Source organism: Macaca thibetana, chromosome X (assembly GCF_024542745.1).
Source record: "Macaca thibetana thibetana isolate TM-01 chromosome X, ASM2454274v1, whole genome shotgun sequence".
NCBI classification, from domain to species: Eukaryota; Metazoa; Chordata; class Mammalia; order Primates; family Cercopithecidae; genus Macaca; species Macaca thibetana.
The window spans coordinates 110,139,562-110,156,277 of record NC_065598.1 but is presented as its reverse complement, the minus strand read 5'-3'; the positions used below and the strand labels follow the sequence as shown (position 1 = coordinate 110,156,277).

Sequence of the window (16,716 nt, the reverse complement as noted above, 5' to 3'; positions counted from 1 at the left end):
CATTTACTGAATATGCTACTGCTGAATACTCTTTATCAATCTGTGGCTTTACTTCATTTGCTCAATCCTGTTGTTCAAAGAGCAAAAGCTTTTAATTTTGATGCAGTCTAATTTACCCATTCTCTTTATGGCTTGTGGTTTTTGACATCATAGGTAAGAGCTCTTGGCCTAACCCAATATCCCTAAAGATTTTCTTCTGTTTTCTTCCAGAAGTTTAGTAGTTTTGCATTTTAAATTTAGCTCTGTATTCCATTTTGAGTTTATTTTTGTATAAGGTATAAAATTTCCTGAATGTGGGTTTGCAACAACATTTGTTGAAAAGACTATTCTTTCTCCACTGAAATGCCTTTTAGTAAAAAAAAATTAATTGGTTATATTTGTTCATTTCTGGATCCTCTATTTATATCCATTCATATGTGCACTTTTCTTTCCATCAATACCATTCTTCTTGATTACTGTAGCTCGACAGTAAGTCCTAAATTCCAGTATTATGAGTTCTCCAATTTTGCTGTTTTTCAAAACGGTTTCAGCTATTGTAGTTATTTTGCCTTTCTGCATAAATTTTAGAATCAGCTTTTTGATTAAAAACTCTGCTGAGAGTTTTGGTTGCAATTGTGTTTAATCTATAGATCATTTGGGGGCAAACTGACATCTTAATAATATTGATTCTTCTAATCCATAATCAGGATATATCTCTCCATTTATTTGGGTCTTTAATCTATTTCATCAGTGTTTTGAAGTTTGCAGCATACAGCTCCTGCACATAATCTGGTAGATTTACATTTATAATTTTATTATTTTTATGATACTATAAATGGTACTCTTCAAAATTTTGACTTCCAGTTTCCACCACTTCTACATAGAAACACAATTTATTTGTGCATATGGACCTTGCATCCTTAGAGCTTGCTAAACTCACTTAATAGTTATTCTAGCTATCTGTGAATGCACAGCAAATTATCCCCCAAATTAGTAGCTTATGAAAACATTCATTATTTCACAGTTTCTGTGAATCAGGCATTGGGTCACATCATATCTTCTTCTTCAGCATGTTTCATAGGCTGCAATCAAGGTGTCAGTCAGGTTGCAGCCACCTTAAAGCTCATCTGGAGAAAAATCCACTTCTATGTTCACTCATGTGGTTCATATAATTTGCTGGCTTTTGGATTGAAGGACTTCGACCCACATTGGATGCGTGAGGCTTCTCTCAATTCCTTGCCGGGTGGGCCTCTCTATAGGACAGTTTACAACATGGCAGCTTGCTTAATCAGAACAAGAAAGTGAATGAGCAAGAGAGAGTGCCAGCAAGAGAGAAAGTGCAAGCAAGATGGAAGTCACAGTCTTTTATAACGTAATCTCAGAAGTAGCATCCAATCACTTCTGCTCTATTCTCACACCAAAAGGAAGGGGATCATTGTGGCAGGGACCATTGGGGGCCATTTCAGAAGCAGGCTACTGTATTATTTCTAGGAGCTTCTTTGTAGATCCCTTAGGATTTTCTATGTAGAAAATTATGTCATCTTCAAACAAAAACAGTTCTGTTCCTTTCTTTCCAACGTGCGTTTCATTAATTTATCTTATGTTACTACACGGGCTAGGACCTGCAGTATGATGTTGAATAAGAGTGGTGAAAGTGGACATCCTGATCTTATTCTTGAAATTCAGGTGAAATCATTCAATCTTTCACCATAAAGTACAATGTCTGCTTAAGGATAATTGTAGATCCCCTTTATCAAGTTGAGGAACTTCCCTTCTATTCTGAGTTTTCTGGGTGAGTTTTAATCTTTATTTTTTTCTTTTTGAGACAGGGTCTCATTCTGTCACCCAGGCTGAAGTACAGTGGCACAATCACGGCTCACTACAGCCTCAACCTCCTTGGGCTCAGGTGATCCTTCCATATCAGCCTCTGGATCAGATGGGGTTACAGGCACGTACCACCACGCCTGGTTAATTCCTTCCTTCCTTCCTTCCTTCCTTCCTTCCTTCCTTCCTTCCTTCCTTCCTTCCTTCCTTCCTTCCTTCCTCTCTCTCTTTTTTTAATTATTTTTAGAGTTGGGGTTTCCCCAGGTTGCCCACGCTGGTCTCAAATTCCTGTACTCAAGTGATCCTCCCAGCTCAGCCTCCCAACTTGCTGGGATTACAGGCCTGAGCCACTGAGTCTGGTCGATCGTTTTTATCTTGGAGTTCATTTTCGCCAAATGTCTTTTCTGCATCAACTAATCCAAAACTGAGATGATCATATGGTTATTATATTCTTTAGTCTATTCAGATGATCAATTAATCAACATTAATTGATTTTTGAATGTTGGGCCAGCTATATCAGAATGTATTATCCCTTTTATATACTGCTGAACTAAATTTCTTAATATATCTTGATTATTTTTGCATCTATATTAATGAAGCAATTGATCCCTAATTTTCTTGTTTATAAGGTCTCTGGTTTTACTATCAGGGTAATCCTGGTCTCATAAATGATATAAATGTATTCCTTTTGCTTCTATTTTCTGGGAGAGATTGTATAGAATTCTTATTTTTTTCTTCCTGAAATGTACAGTAGAATCTGCCAGTGAAGCTGTCTAGGCATGGAGATTTTTTAGAAGCATTTACGTTTTTTCTAATTTTTAATTTTTAATTGTTGTAGGTACATAGTATGTATACATTTATAGGGTACCTGAGATGTTTTGATACAGGCATGCAATGCATATTCATCACATCATGAAGAATGAGATATCCATCCCCTCAAGCATTTATCCATTGACTTACAAACAATCCAATTATACTCTTTAAGTTATTTTAAAATGTATAATTTTTTTTATTGACTATAGTCACACTGTTGTGCTATCAAGCACTAAGTCTTATCCATTCTTTCTAACTATATTTTGTACTCATTAACCTTTCCCACTACCATCCATTCCCCCAATACCCTTCCTAGCTTCTGGTAACCACCCTTCTACTGTCTATCTCAATGGGTTCAATTGTTTTGATTTTTAGATTTCACAAATAAGTGAGAACATGTGATGTTTGTCTTTCTGTGTCTGGGTTATTAATGACCTCCAGTTCCATTCATGTTGTTGAAAATTACTGAATCTTCTTTTTTGTGGCTAAATAGTACTTATTTTTAGCGCTTACTAATCCCTGGATGGTAAGGGTTACTTTTGTATATGGAGTATACTTGGGTCTTTCTTCATAAGCCTAATTGAAAATCTTTTATGTTTAAGTGATAGCTTCTTCATTCGAGTTTATTATTATTACTTCCTGATATGTTTGATTTCAACTCTGTCATATTAAATCATCATATAATGTTAAGTGTATTTGTATGTTTTCTTTTCTTTTCCTTTTTGAGATGGAGTCTCGCTCTGTTGCCCAGGCTGGAGTGCAGTGGCACAGTCTTGGCTCACTGCAAGCTCCGCCTTCCGGGTTCAGGCAATTCTCCTGCCTCAGCCTCTGGAGTAGCTGGGACCACAGGCGCCCACCACCACGCCTGGCTAATTTTTAGTAGAAAGGGGGTTTCACCGTCTTAGCCAGGATAGTCTCGATTTCCTGACCTCGTGATCTGCCCGCCTCGGCCTTCCAAAGTGCTGGAATTACAGGTGTGAGCCACGGCGCCAAGCCTTATTTTCTTCCATTTCTTCCTGTATTTGACTGGTTTTGGCTCTTCTACTGATTACATTTCCTCTGGTGTTTAAGAAGCTGTGTATTTTTGTTCTAGTGGTTAACTTTATATTTATAACATGCTTAACGACCCTAGACTCATGTTTTCTTATCAATTCTATTACTTTCTGATTTGCCAGTTTTTTAAGTTTATAATTTAATTCTTATTCGTTTATAGAAGAATCAATGAAATGATGCTACACTCCTCTTCCCCTTCCTCTTTCTCTTCCTAATTTTTGGTTGCATTGTTTCCAGATTGTTAGAACATTTAAAATGTAATATATATTATATGACATAGTATTTTTCTGCTCTTATAATACCATTTCTTTTATTTTAACTCTAAAGTTAAATATATTAAATGTTTATCATCAGTCTTTTTGAGGAAATTATCCCAGTCATCGCTTTGTTAGATGAATCCCATCCACTATTTTATTTTGCTTTATTTTGTAATTTTATTTTATTCTATTTTATTTTATTTGAGACGGAATGTCCCTCTGTCGCCTAAGCTGGATTGCAGTGGCTCAATCTTGGCTAACTGCAACCTCCACCTCCTGGGTTCAAGCAATTCTCCTGCCTCAGTCTCCCAAGTTGCTGAGATTACAGGCAGGCAGCACTACACCCGGCTTTTTTTTTTTTTTTTTTTTTTTTTGTATTTTTAGTAGATACAGGGTCTCTACTAAAGAAACCCAGTAGGCCAGGCTGGTCTCGAACTCTTGACCACAAATGATCTGCCTGCCTCGGTCTCCCAAAGTACTGACATTAAAGGCATGAGCCACCACACCTGACCTCCACTATTTTATTTTTTAAAAGGGCTTGTGGTACAGAATTCCCTGAATTTTAAAAGACTTAAACTTTTTATAGTCTTAATGGACAACTTGTCTAGATATAGATTCATTTTTCCAAACCTTTTTGTGTACTTAAAAATATTTTTAAATTTATGGCATCTGTTATACAGAGTAAAATTCACCTTTTTAAAACTGTATACTAGAATTTATAGCTCTTCAGATTTTTATGTATATATGTATTTGTATAACCATCACCACAATCAAGATATAGAACAGTTTTATAATACCAAAATAAATGCCTTTTTAAAGTCATCTTCCCACTTTTAGCCATTGAAACTGCTGATATGTTTCCTGTCTGTATAAATTTGCCTTTCAAAGAATGTCCTATAAATGGTTGTTTTTTGAAAGTATTGTTTCACTATTGCTTTGTTTTGTCATTTTTTTTTTTTTTTTTTTTTTTTTTTTGACAAGTAAGGCCAGTCTAATGCTCTTGCTCTTGTAAAATTTTCCCTCCTTTTGCTTGGAAACCCTGAGGATTTTTTCTTTATATTGAAAATCCAATGTCACAGATTTATCTCTGAGTTCATTGTTTCAGGTCAGTTTTCTAGCACTGGGTTGAACCTATCAATATGTAGATTCAGATTCTCTTTTATTTCTGGAGGACATTCTTGGATTATAGTTTTAAATACTAATTATGTTTTACTATTTGTTCTTTTTCAAGAATTCTCATACATACATTTGATCATTTTTGCTGATATTTCATTTCAACCACTCTCTTTCTGACGTATTTTACTTCTTTCTTTGTCTCATCTTCATTCTCTTTGTTAACCTGTTTTTCTTCTATATTCCTTATTAAGTTTCATATGAATCAATTCTTTGTTGGGTGCTTTTCATGTTCATTCCTGATACGATGTCTTTTTCTTCTGTTTTATTTGTCCTGAATTCAGTTAATTTTGCTTCATGTTGTCCTATTTTTTGACCATTTCTATTCTTAGTTATTAGATTACTACTTCAAGGTACATTTTTAATACCTTAACGTGCTTGTTTGAAGATATTGTTTTGAAGTGTTTTGCTAGCATATTCTTCTGCTTGATCATTCTTTAGTGGAGGGAATGCTCATCAAATGCCTTCTTTCTATTCTCATATTCTGATTTCTTTCTACAGTACCTTGGTATAGATGAAGATTGGTTGCATCTCAGAATTTCTATGAACATGACTGGCAGTTTGTAGGTAGCTTCCAAAATTCCAAGCTCAAGAGCATCCTCTTCTCTTTGTGTATCAAAGTATGGTTTCTTTACTGGAGGGTCTTTGGGGGACAGTGGGAGACAGTAGAGGGAGGGATGATGGGCCCTAATATTTTGGCATTTTCCGTATTGTGAGATGATAAATTTCCCCCTCTTGCTTCTTTTTATTTTCACTGTGCTTTTTTTTTTTTCAAGTCACCTCTTGCTTTCTTTGTTACTTTTTTCTACCTCCAAAGAATTAATTTTCTAATGCTGCTTTCTTGAGTCTTATGCATACTTTTCAGTACCTTACCTAAAGGCTAACCTTCTAGAGAAACTTTTCAGTATTTTCACACTTGGGGTAGACTTACTTGCTTGTGTTGTTGTTGTTGTTGTTGTTGTTGTTGTTGTTGTTTTTGAATGGATTCTTGCTCTGTCACCAGGATGGAGTGCAGTGGTGTGATCTCGGGTCCCTGCAACCAACCACCGCCTCCCGGGTTCAAGCAATTCTATTGCCTCAGCCTCTGGAGTAGCTGGGATTACAAGCACCCACCACCACGCCTGGCTAATTTTTTTGCATTTTTAGTAGAGACTGTGTTTCACCATGTTGGCCAGGCTGGTTTCAAATTCCTGACCTCAAGTGATCCGTCTGCCTGGGCCTCCCAGAGTGCTAGGATTACAGGCGCGAGTAACCACGCCTGGCCACTTGTGGTGAGTTTCGATCAATCTTAGGCTTCCTAATAGCTTTCCTCTAGTTTGTTTCATGCTATTTTTCCTAGACTACTCTTCTACACAACAGCATGGGGTAGAAGCCTAATAGATAGTTCAATGTTATTTCCTGTTTGTTTTTCTACTTACAGGTAATTTGAAATTTGAATGTTCTCCACACTTAATGGTGGTATTGTGTAGTTTCATTGTTTTTTATATTGTTCTTTGTTTATTTGGGCAGGGGAATAGATATGTTAAGAGGCTTGGATTTATGCTAATACTATTATTTGGCCACTCACATGTTTTAAAAGGGAGAAGCTGGCAAAACAGACACCACAGAACAAAGTATACCTTCTAAATCACAGTTTCACTTCATTCCAGTAATCTTTTCTTAATTTTGGAGCAATAGAGTAGTAAAATGCCCACTGAGCAGATAAAATACTGGTGCTTTAAGGCTAATGCATCACTGAAACTTGATGAAGAATAAGAAAAGCATATTTCCTGAGAACACTTTATGAAATGCCTATTAAGATAATCTACTATTGCTGCAGGTTTAGAACAGGCTAATTAATTTTTACATTTCATGAGAGATTATTTTCTAGATGCATTTATTTTCTTTTAGGATTCGACAACTAGATACACTTTCAATATTATTTCTTCTAGTTTCATTATACACTCTAGGCAACTGGAAGTCTATTTTACTCCTTTGTGAGATAAGCATATTAGCAATTAAATTCAAACTGGGCTTTCCAACTTCCTAGTAAACATACTTTGTAGAATTGTGTATACAATTTGATTGTTCATCATAAATATTAGCTGGAAATGAAACCTTAGGTTAAAATGACCAGAATGAAGGGATGGAAGAAAATCAAAAGAAAAATTAAAAACCTCTTTAAAATCAATTGAAACTTTCAATGCCTGAATTTTTAAAGTGATGATATGAACTTGCACTTAAATACTTACTAATTAATTTTGCTATCTCTTGTCTCTTTGTAATAACAGAAATTATAGACTCCATGAACAAGAAGAATAGCTATTATCGAGTGCCTGTTTTGTGTCAAGCACTTAGTTTGGCAGCTTTAAAAAGGATTTCTTAAAATATATTTATTAAAGAGGATGAGCCTGGTTTTCCTTCTTTGTATTGGAGATGGTAGTAGGTATGTGTACTGCCCAGAACACAGGGGTTGAAAGATGTTTCTGTTACTGTCCCATTCGGTATACTGTAAGGCAACTAACTGTTCATTCACTGTTTACAAAGACACTAAGCTGGAGAGCATCTATGTATGATTTTAATATATTACAAAATGTCTGTTTTGCTTTTGGAAGACTGTTACTGATTTATTTAATAAATATGATACATACATCCAACTCCTTCTGTCACACAATTTGCTTTTGTCTTTTTCCAAATGTTACAAGTAAAATAATTAACTTTATGAGTGTTTACTATAATATGACAGCAATTTATAACATTATATGAGATTGAAAAGTGAATAAAATTGTACTTACCATAAAGGATTGCCAGGAGGGACAGGGGCATGACAAGTAGTCCCACTAGCATATCAGCAATGGCTAGGGACATTAAGAAGTAATTGGTGGCATTGTGCAGTTTCTTTTCCATGCTTACTGCCATGATCACAAGTATGTTGCCACCTATTGTCATGATTATTATTACGACGATTGAAAGTGCTGGCCAGTTTTGTACCCCGTCTGGGAATTTGAAGCGTCCACCATCGGAGGTATTGAAAATGTCAGTTACTATAGCTGCTACTGGGCTGACAGAAATATCGCATTGCCAAACCAATAGGCCAATTAGGTGCACACTGAAAATTAAGAAGAAAAAAAAAAAACAATCAGGTACATATTATATTACTTATACACAATGTGTTGCTCATGCAAAACAACTGCTTCTCCAAGGATCATTGTCATCATTATCATCATTGTCATCATCATTATTTCTACTCTCTTAATTAAATCTCAGTATTTCTTCTTTCTCTCCAAAAATCACCAACTTTTATTGAGTGATTATTATGAGTTAGGCACTTAGTTTGCTGAAACATGTATGTATAATCTCATTTGATCTTATTAAACAACCTCATGATGTCAGTTCTAATTTATATCCATCATGTAAATGAGAAGACTGAGTAAAGTTCAGAAAGGGTAAGTAACTTTCAAGCCCAGTCAGTAAGTGGCGGGGCCAGGGTCCATACTCAGGTCACACTGATTTCAAAGTCTATGTTTTAAACTTTTACTGCGATCTGAAACCACAATATTGTTTGATTTGCTCTAATTGTCTATTCTTTATATTTTAAAAATATTATTTCCTTTAGATATGTTCTGAGACAGCTGATAACAGAATGAAGGGAGATTTCCTTAAAGGATCCATTATCCTAACAAGGAAACTGGAAATTGCATTCTACTGATCCAAGGCTAAGAAGGAATTAAGTTGCCATCAGACCAACTTCAGTCAAGCGCCTGGAAGAGGTACAGTGGGTTTTGACAAGAGTACCCATTCATTTCTTTTTAGAAGTTTTTCTACCTTTTCACATTTGCAAAGTGTCATTATGCTGGTTCAATCGTTTCTTAATGTTTTGTGCTATAAACTTTCCTTCTACCTGCCACTCTCCGCATTTCTGTCTTGTCTTATATTTTCTGGGTCCTGTTCTTGGCTAGATAATGATTTGTGGTGATGATTAATGCCTATGGATTTGTTACTTTTCAAGCACTGGAACTAAATCTCTTAAGTCATTTAAAATGTACATTTCTCATGATGGTCCTTAGGTAGATTCTACCAGTAGGAATTTCAGGCCAGGTGGCGGGCTATTGCAAGAGATGGATGTGGTTGTCATTTGCACATTCTAAATTAATATCCCCCTATGGTGACATGAGATTTATTTGAGTTATGTGCATAAATATTCTCTCAAAGTGTAAGCTCCTAAAATATCTAATAAAGCTACACATTTTTTCTTTAATAAAATAGACAACACAGCCAAGCATGTTCAATATTTCCTGCTTAAAACCAAGAAATATTACCTGTGAATGACTGATTTATGTTTATTCCATGTGTAGTAATAGTTATTTAATTAATGTTAATCAGCAACATGAGGATATGTTTCCTATATGTAGTGGTTGTTCCACCTTGATATTATTTATAGAGGAGAAAATTACCTCTGGTCACACAATATATGCTACATAAATTTCTATGCAAAATAGTTGAAGGATGATTCTTTCTGAAATTAGGGAGATGGAACACATGACATAATATTCAGAGTCTGTGTGTTCTCCATGTTGTGTATTTTTATGTCATTATCCCAGTCACTTGTTCTTTGAACTGAAGATAGTATCTCCAGACAGGGATAACATATGTGTGATTTAATGGACTCATTGCTCACTACCATTATCAGAGAAATCGCAATTCTTATCAAATGATGAGAATTAATCAGTAAATTCTTCCAAAAGTATTATTTTCCCAGAACATACAAAATAGGCAAAAATAATACAGGATTCCAAAATCTATCTCATAATTAACCTGTGATTAATATAAGTAAAAATTATTGAAATAAAGGACCAAATAAATAGAAGCAAATTATTTGTTCTCAGCTTTGATTACTCTGTCACTGTATTTATTGAATGTGGCATGTGGCCAATGTCCTGGCCACCTGACTTCAGTAATTTTTGACCAGTCACTTAACCTATCACAACATCAACTTCATCTGTACAAGGACGGTGTCCATCACATGGTTGTTGTGAAAATTAAATGGTATATGTCAAACTTAATAATAATACCTGTGTCATAAAAGGCCCTCAGTAAATGCTGGAGGTACCTTCTGTCTGTTTCATAGTTAAACAAAAGTATTTTATGTTTGCTATATCTCAACTCATGTATTTCAAAATTTGCCAGGATAATTTAAGTCTAGATTTTATTTTGAGATGATGTCTATGTATGAAGAACTGGACTCAGAAAAGTAATCTTAAATCCAGTACATTTTCCAGAGTCTTTTCTGGCCTAGCTGATAAAAAACTTGTTCTGCTGGCGTTTTAAAAAAAAATGTTCTGTTTTAAATTAGCTGATGATCATCTCAAGTAGTCCCACAAAAATTTATCTCAGATACTAAACTGTGTCTTCGGTTGTTGATTGCAGAATGACAAATACATTTATCCTTAAACCTATAGAATAAGTTCCTAGGGGTGTATGCAGTCTACTTCAAATTTTCTGAGTAAATTGTGGAAACATCAAAATTCTTTCACATGTCCCTAAAAATGGTAGAGGAGTACAGGAGACAAAATTATACATAACAAAAACATACAAGAAGAACATTATGTCAAATTATGAATTTTATAATTTGAGTATCTTTGAGTTTGGACTATTTCAAGTAGTTATCTAGCCTATCTCTACTGGTCAGAATTTTTTTTTTAATTAAAGAATCTGTGAGAAAAATACTTAATTATTGAAGGAAGGAGTTTTGTCAGATCTAAACATATCTGTTGTGAATTACAAAATAAGGTAATGGTGTTAGGATAAATATTGAAAAAGTATCTACTTCGCTTTCCTGGTTTCAATTAAATTCAGTTTAATACATTTTTATTGAGCACTACATATAGACAAGATTTTATGATTTTTATTAAAGTTTAATCCTTTATTCTTCAGTTTTGTAATGAAGAATTGGCTGTATTATAATTAAATATAATTTTTAATACTTACATGCTCAGTGAAATTATAAAGTCCTTTTACAAAAGAGGAGTAATTTAAGTCTTGCTCTTCAAGCTTATCCTAATTGTTTTTAAGCTCATAGGAATCTCATAAAATATGTACACAAAAGTCATAATTTATCTCTGAAATGCATATAATTTACTCATTGCTACTAAAGTTTTAATGAAAATATAATTTTACATTCTTAGTAGATAAACAAAATGATAATTTAATTTAAAAAGTCGAATATATTTAAAATCTACTGAGTTTTTCTATGACGTAGGATAATGGGCATTGTTAGAAGACAGGAATGGTTCCTTGTTTCAATAGAATGTTAAAAAATTGTATATGAATTCTTTAATTAATTTCATAGCAGAATAATTTGGTACCCTTTACGGCAGCCATACACTTTGGTATGTTGGCCAATGGCTATCTACTAGGCTGGCACAGGCTCATGGAGTATGAACACTTGTCCTTTCATTTTCCCATACCCAACTCTTCTTTTCCCTTCTTTATCACTGTCCTTCACTCTTTTCTTTCCCAGTTGTCTGCTCTAGTTCTCTTGGACTCTTCCATACTTGAAACTATCATCACAACGACACTCAAGATGGGCCACGGTGATGCACATGCAGAGGATCCAGTGTTGTTGAACTTCATATCTCCACCACACAGTAAACTTTTCCTGGGTGAGGTCTTTTACAAGAATCATAAAGGAGACTACCTAGGAGCTGGGAGATTTGGGGTTTCTCAACTACACCGATCGGAGTTTACATAGCTTTGGATCTTTTTTTTCTATGCCCCGTTCCTCAAAAAGCAGGTTTGGAAGAAACCACTCCAACATTTTACTGTGTAAAAGGAAGGTATACCTGGATTAGATCAAATTTAAAATTGCTTTTTATTTGAATCTCCTGTATCTTTACCTACACCCTTTATGTTGTATACTATTGGCTGCAACTGGGTCACTGCATCAAGACTTCTGAGGATGACATTGGTTTTTCCCACCCAGCTACATCACCAAGCCCTACCCCCTAACTTCTGACCTTTTCTTTTGCTACCTCAACTATTCTTCACAAAACCAGAGGCATTTCATTCTCTTAACTGTTCAATTCATGCAAGAAAGAAAAGAAAAGAAACTTTTTCCTTTCTAAGTTTTACCTGCGGAAAAAGTAACCATGAACATTGAGATTATTTGAATTTATGGCATTATCACCATATTACTTGTTTAAATACATGAGCTGTAGTGCTTAATTAGAGTTCAAATTATTTTTTCTCATTAATTATTTTTGAATAGGAGACACCCATAATATTAGTCTTTTGGGATGCAAGCCATTTATGCAGATTGAGGCAAATATAGCTGGTCATACAGAAGCATTTTTTTTAACATGTTGAGCAAGCTACCAAGTAAAATTATCTTTTTATTAAAATAATAAGTAGTAACATCCTTACAGGAATGAATGCACCGCGTTCCTCAGGTTCACCATGATTGCTTCAGTCTTAAGCAACCAAAGTTCAAAATTGAGAAGAGGAAATTAACAGGTTAGGTTCATCATATCATCCTTTCTGGGGAGAAAAAAGTGGAAAGAGAAAATCAGTTAAATGTCCAAATAACTTGCATAGTAACCAATTAATAAACTTAAATGCACTTAATGGTGATAAGAAACAGTTATTACTTAATTCAGCAAACAGGTAAGCATGTTATACTATGTAAGTGATAAAATATAGCAAAGAGAGCAGATTTTTAAATTATTTATCACTACAGTTTTTAAAAATTTACCATATATGTTTTATTTATACATGGCTTATACCATATTTCCCCCTCTTGGAGTACAAATGGCTTCAAATCAATGTTTTGAAAAAAATATTAATAATATACTCTTCTTAATTTGCAAATCATTGGGAGAAAATATGTGATCCAATAGTTAAATAGCATATCTAAAATAAAAAGGTTTCATTTTATAGCAACATGGAAAACCAAAGCAAGTTTTAGACACTCTATAAACTGAACACATTTTATATATTTCTAGTTTTGATTGCTTCAAAGTGAAGAAACCTGCAATTACATAGTTCTCTTTATACTTTTGCATTAACCAACAACATTCTCCAGAGGGCAGCAACAGGTTTATACTAAATAAATGAATTGATTAAATTTATAGCAACCACTATAGTACTCTATAGCAACCACTCTAGTACTGATCAGTTAGTAGCCAACAGATGATATATTACAGAAAGAGCACATGACATAATACTGAAAATTACAAACTAAATATTAGTTGCACTAGGCGATTGAAACAAAAATCTTTAGTTTCTTTTCTGGATTAACAAGTAACAATACATCTTCTAAAGTAGTAGGCAGAAACATGAAAAATCAAACAACTTTTCAAAGAATTTCAGAGTGAATATCTTTTATTTCTGTAGGTTATTTTTTAAAGAGTTATTTGCTGCATCAAACCCAACCAAATATTTACATAGTGGATGATTCATCATTTAGCACTAACTATATTTGGTATGTTAAAGTATTGGCAAAAAGTAAACTGGATGCAAATTTGCTAAGAACCTCTCTCCTACATTTTCGATTTAGGATTTTGTCTACCCACACCAAACATCTAACTGTATTCTTTTCTGATATTACAAAGCTATTTAAGAGTCAGGATCATGACACTGCTAAATTCACATGCACTGGGCTATCAGTGAGAAGAATTTAGGGGTATGTGTGTGAATGTGAGAGAGAGGGGGTGAGAAAGACAGATAATTGAATAGCTTGAGAACATGGAATAACACTGAAAGATCATCTGTTTTGTCTACTTTATAAATATTTAAAATAAATATGATCATGAAAATCTGTCTTGATAAGACTTGATAAGCTTTCTTTAGTGTGCTTCCAGCTCCTTCTAGAAATCTGGAAGTAAAATTTAACGAGAACAAATCACAGCTCCCTATGTTTCCCATCTCATTTAATAGCATGATCCTTGTCACTTAAGACACATATTTAATATTTTCTCCCTTCTTCATCCCTTAGCTCTCATTTGTCAGTTCTATCAGTGCTACCTACACAAAAATCAATCTCAAAATCATACCCTTACTACAGTAATACATAAAATGTGGCTTTCCAATATCTAGGAACTCAAAATATTCTGACAGAGAGAGAGAGAGAGAGAGAGAGAGGGAGATATCACCCTGGCCATTAGTCAGGCCAATAGAGAGAGAGAGAGAGAGAGAGAGAGAGGGAGATATCACCCTGGCCATTAGTCAGGCCAATAGAGAGAGAGAGAGAGAGAGAGAGAGAGGGAGATATCACCCTGACCATTAGTCAGGCCAATCCTGTCCCATAAATTTTACCAGACAACACAGACATCTCTTTCTCTGGAAGGTCTGAAAAAATGGTAAGGGAAACCAAAAGGTCCCATCCTGATTCTTAGCCCTCAATAAATATCAAAATTCTTCCCTTTTCCTTATGCCAAACGTATTAAAATGGTTTTCAATATTTATTTTTATGTATCCAAATATTAGTATAATTTTTAAAGGTACAAAGATAGAGTAAAATATGCTGTGCTTCAATAGAGTATAACAAAACAAGATGATACAATAACCATCTCATGAAGCACTTTATTAGCCACATTTTTAGTTATGGATGAATTCCATTACTGTTATTCAAAATATTATACTCCTTTAAAAATTAGCCAGCTTTGTTATGCTTGTTGCGTGTATATTCCTGAGAAATATAAGCAGAAAGATTAAACATCAAATATTTATTTTTTAAGTTCCAATTTTATTGAGAAGAATGAGTAATAATCACAAAAAAATGTATATAGATTTCCAATTTATTAACTAAAATGACTTGTAGGCAAAATCATGTCTCCCCATGCTGTTAAAATTTGCATGAACACTGACTAGACATGATAGAAAATACCCCTGAACTGGTGGTAAGAGTTTAGGAACATGGTGTGATGAGAATAAATTATATGAATTATGTAAAGTAAATTATGTTATCTTACATGTTTCCCCAAGTGGCCAGACCACTGTGATGATATATTTTGCAGTAAGAAATGTTCTGTGAGTAATTCTACTAAAAGTGAAGGTGATGCAAAACTTCTTAAGTCTTGGATAAGATCAACCAATAAAAGAAATTGAAAACCATAGGGAAACAACTCTAATGAAACTTTCTGATCTGCATATATGGAACTTTCTGATCTGTGTAACAGAACTTTTAAAGTTTCGTGAACACAAAAGAATACTTATAAATCTAAGTTTTCAAATTTGGGAAGGCTTGTGTTTTGTAAAATTTTTAAAAAATCACTTGTGAGATAATTGATGGAATAATTGACTAATTTGTAATGGGACTTTATAATATTCACCTAGAAACTAGGTTTAATAATTTACTGAGTGTCATAATTTATAATTATAATTACATTAGTAATATAATTTATAATTATAATTGCATTAGTAATATAATTTATAATTATAACCAACTTTATAATATGTAATATTTATGTGTTTATGTGTTAGTTTGTGTAGTCATACATATTGATAATTTCATGTCCAGGAAAAGATTCATTAACCTAAAACCAATTAGCTGTCTCAAGTATGAAGAGAAAATCACAGATTAAATCATGGAAATAAGATCAGGATCACTAATCACTAAATACACATTCAGACCAATCTCTCAATCCTTTCTACAGTATAAATCACAGACCTTTTCATGCCCTCTCTAAAGCACTGTAAAATTTTCAGGCATCCATAACAGTAACTACAGTTGCTAAGACAAATGGGGGAGAAACACTAGTTTTCACATAATTTTCAATAGTACAATTTTACACAAGATATTGCAGAATAACCTCAATTAATGTGAAAATTTAATTAAGTATGAATCCATACCATGAGTATTATATTTAATTCATGCCTATGAAATCTATGCTCATATGGCTATATGCCATGTGTCATACAGCATATGTCATCCAAAATAGTGTGAACACTCCAAAACAACTGAACCAAAATCGAATCTCCACTGGACATTTGGAAATAAATTGCAAACTATCAGAATCAGTATCACTCACAGAAATACTTAGAAGTCATCATCAATAATCATCTTGGAAGCAAAAGTAATTAAAAAATAAGTTAAGAACTGTGGGACATAGCAAGACGCCATCTCTGCAAAAAAATCAATCCCATGTGATGGTGCGGCCCTGTAGTCCCAGCTACTGTAGGGTGGGCCTGGGGACTGAGGTGGGAGGATGGCTTGAGGCCAGGAGGTGGCGGCTACAGTGAGCCGTGATCACACCACTGCACTCCAGTCTGAGTGACACAGTGAGACCCTGTCTCAAAAAATATTAACAAAATCAAAGAAAACAAAACACTGTGGGGCACAAAGGCTGGCACCACCAAGGCCTTTTAAACGTGTGGTATTAATACTAAAGGCAAATTTTTGAGCAGAGGAGCCATATATATGTACTTTCCATGTAACATCCACAATCCTGAGCCAAGTCCTGGGTACAAAGTAATTGGCTGATTGATGGGAAGGTAGGAGATTTAAGGTGTGAAGTCAAAAGATACTATCTAAGAATAAAGGAAGAGCTCTGGTTTTGCCCAAATTGTGCTTGGAGAGGACAGAAGCTTACAACTTTACTGAAAACCCTTGCCTTGCATCCTCTAAAGCTAACCATTTATA

General features: G+C 34.3%; 1 protein-coding gene across 2 annotated transcripts in view; it reads right to left on the bottom strand.

Annotated features, from left to right (window-relative positions):
- The window catches only part of HTR2C (5-hydroxytryptamine receptor 2C), a 160,490-nt gene extending 147,876 nt beyond the window's left edge, over positions 1–12,614 (bottom strand). For both annotated transcript variants that reach the window (XM_050775532.1, XM_050775533.1), the window contains exons 1-2: positions 12,501–12,614; positions 7,874–8,187 (exon numbers count right to left, since the gene is read on the bottom strand). In XM_050775532.1, coding sequence (XP_050631489.1) covers positions 7,874–8,187; positions 12,501–12,535 — 349 coding nt within the window. In that variant the 5' untranslated portion in view covers positions 12,536–12,614. The remainder of the gene's footprint in view (positions 1–7,873; positions 8,188–12,500) is intronic.
- Positions 12,615–16,716: the final 4,102 nt, after the last annotated feature.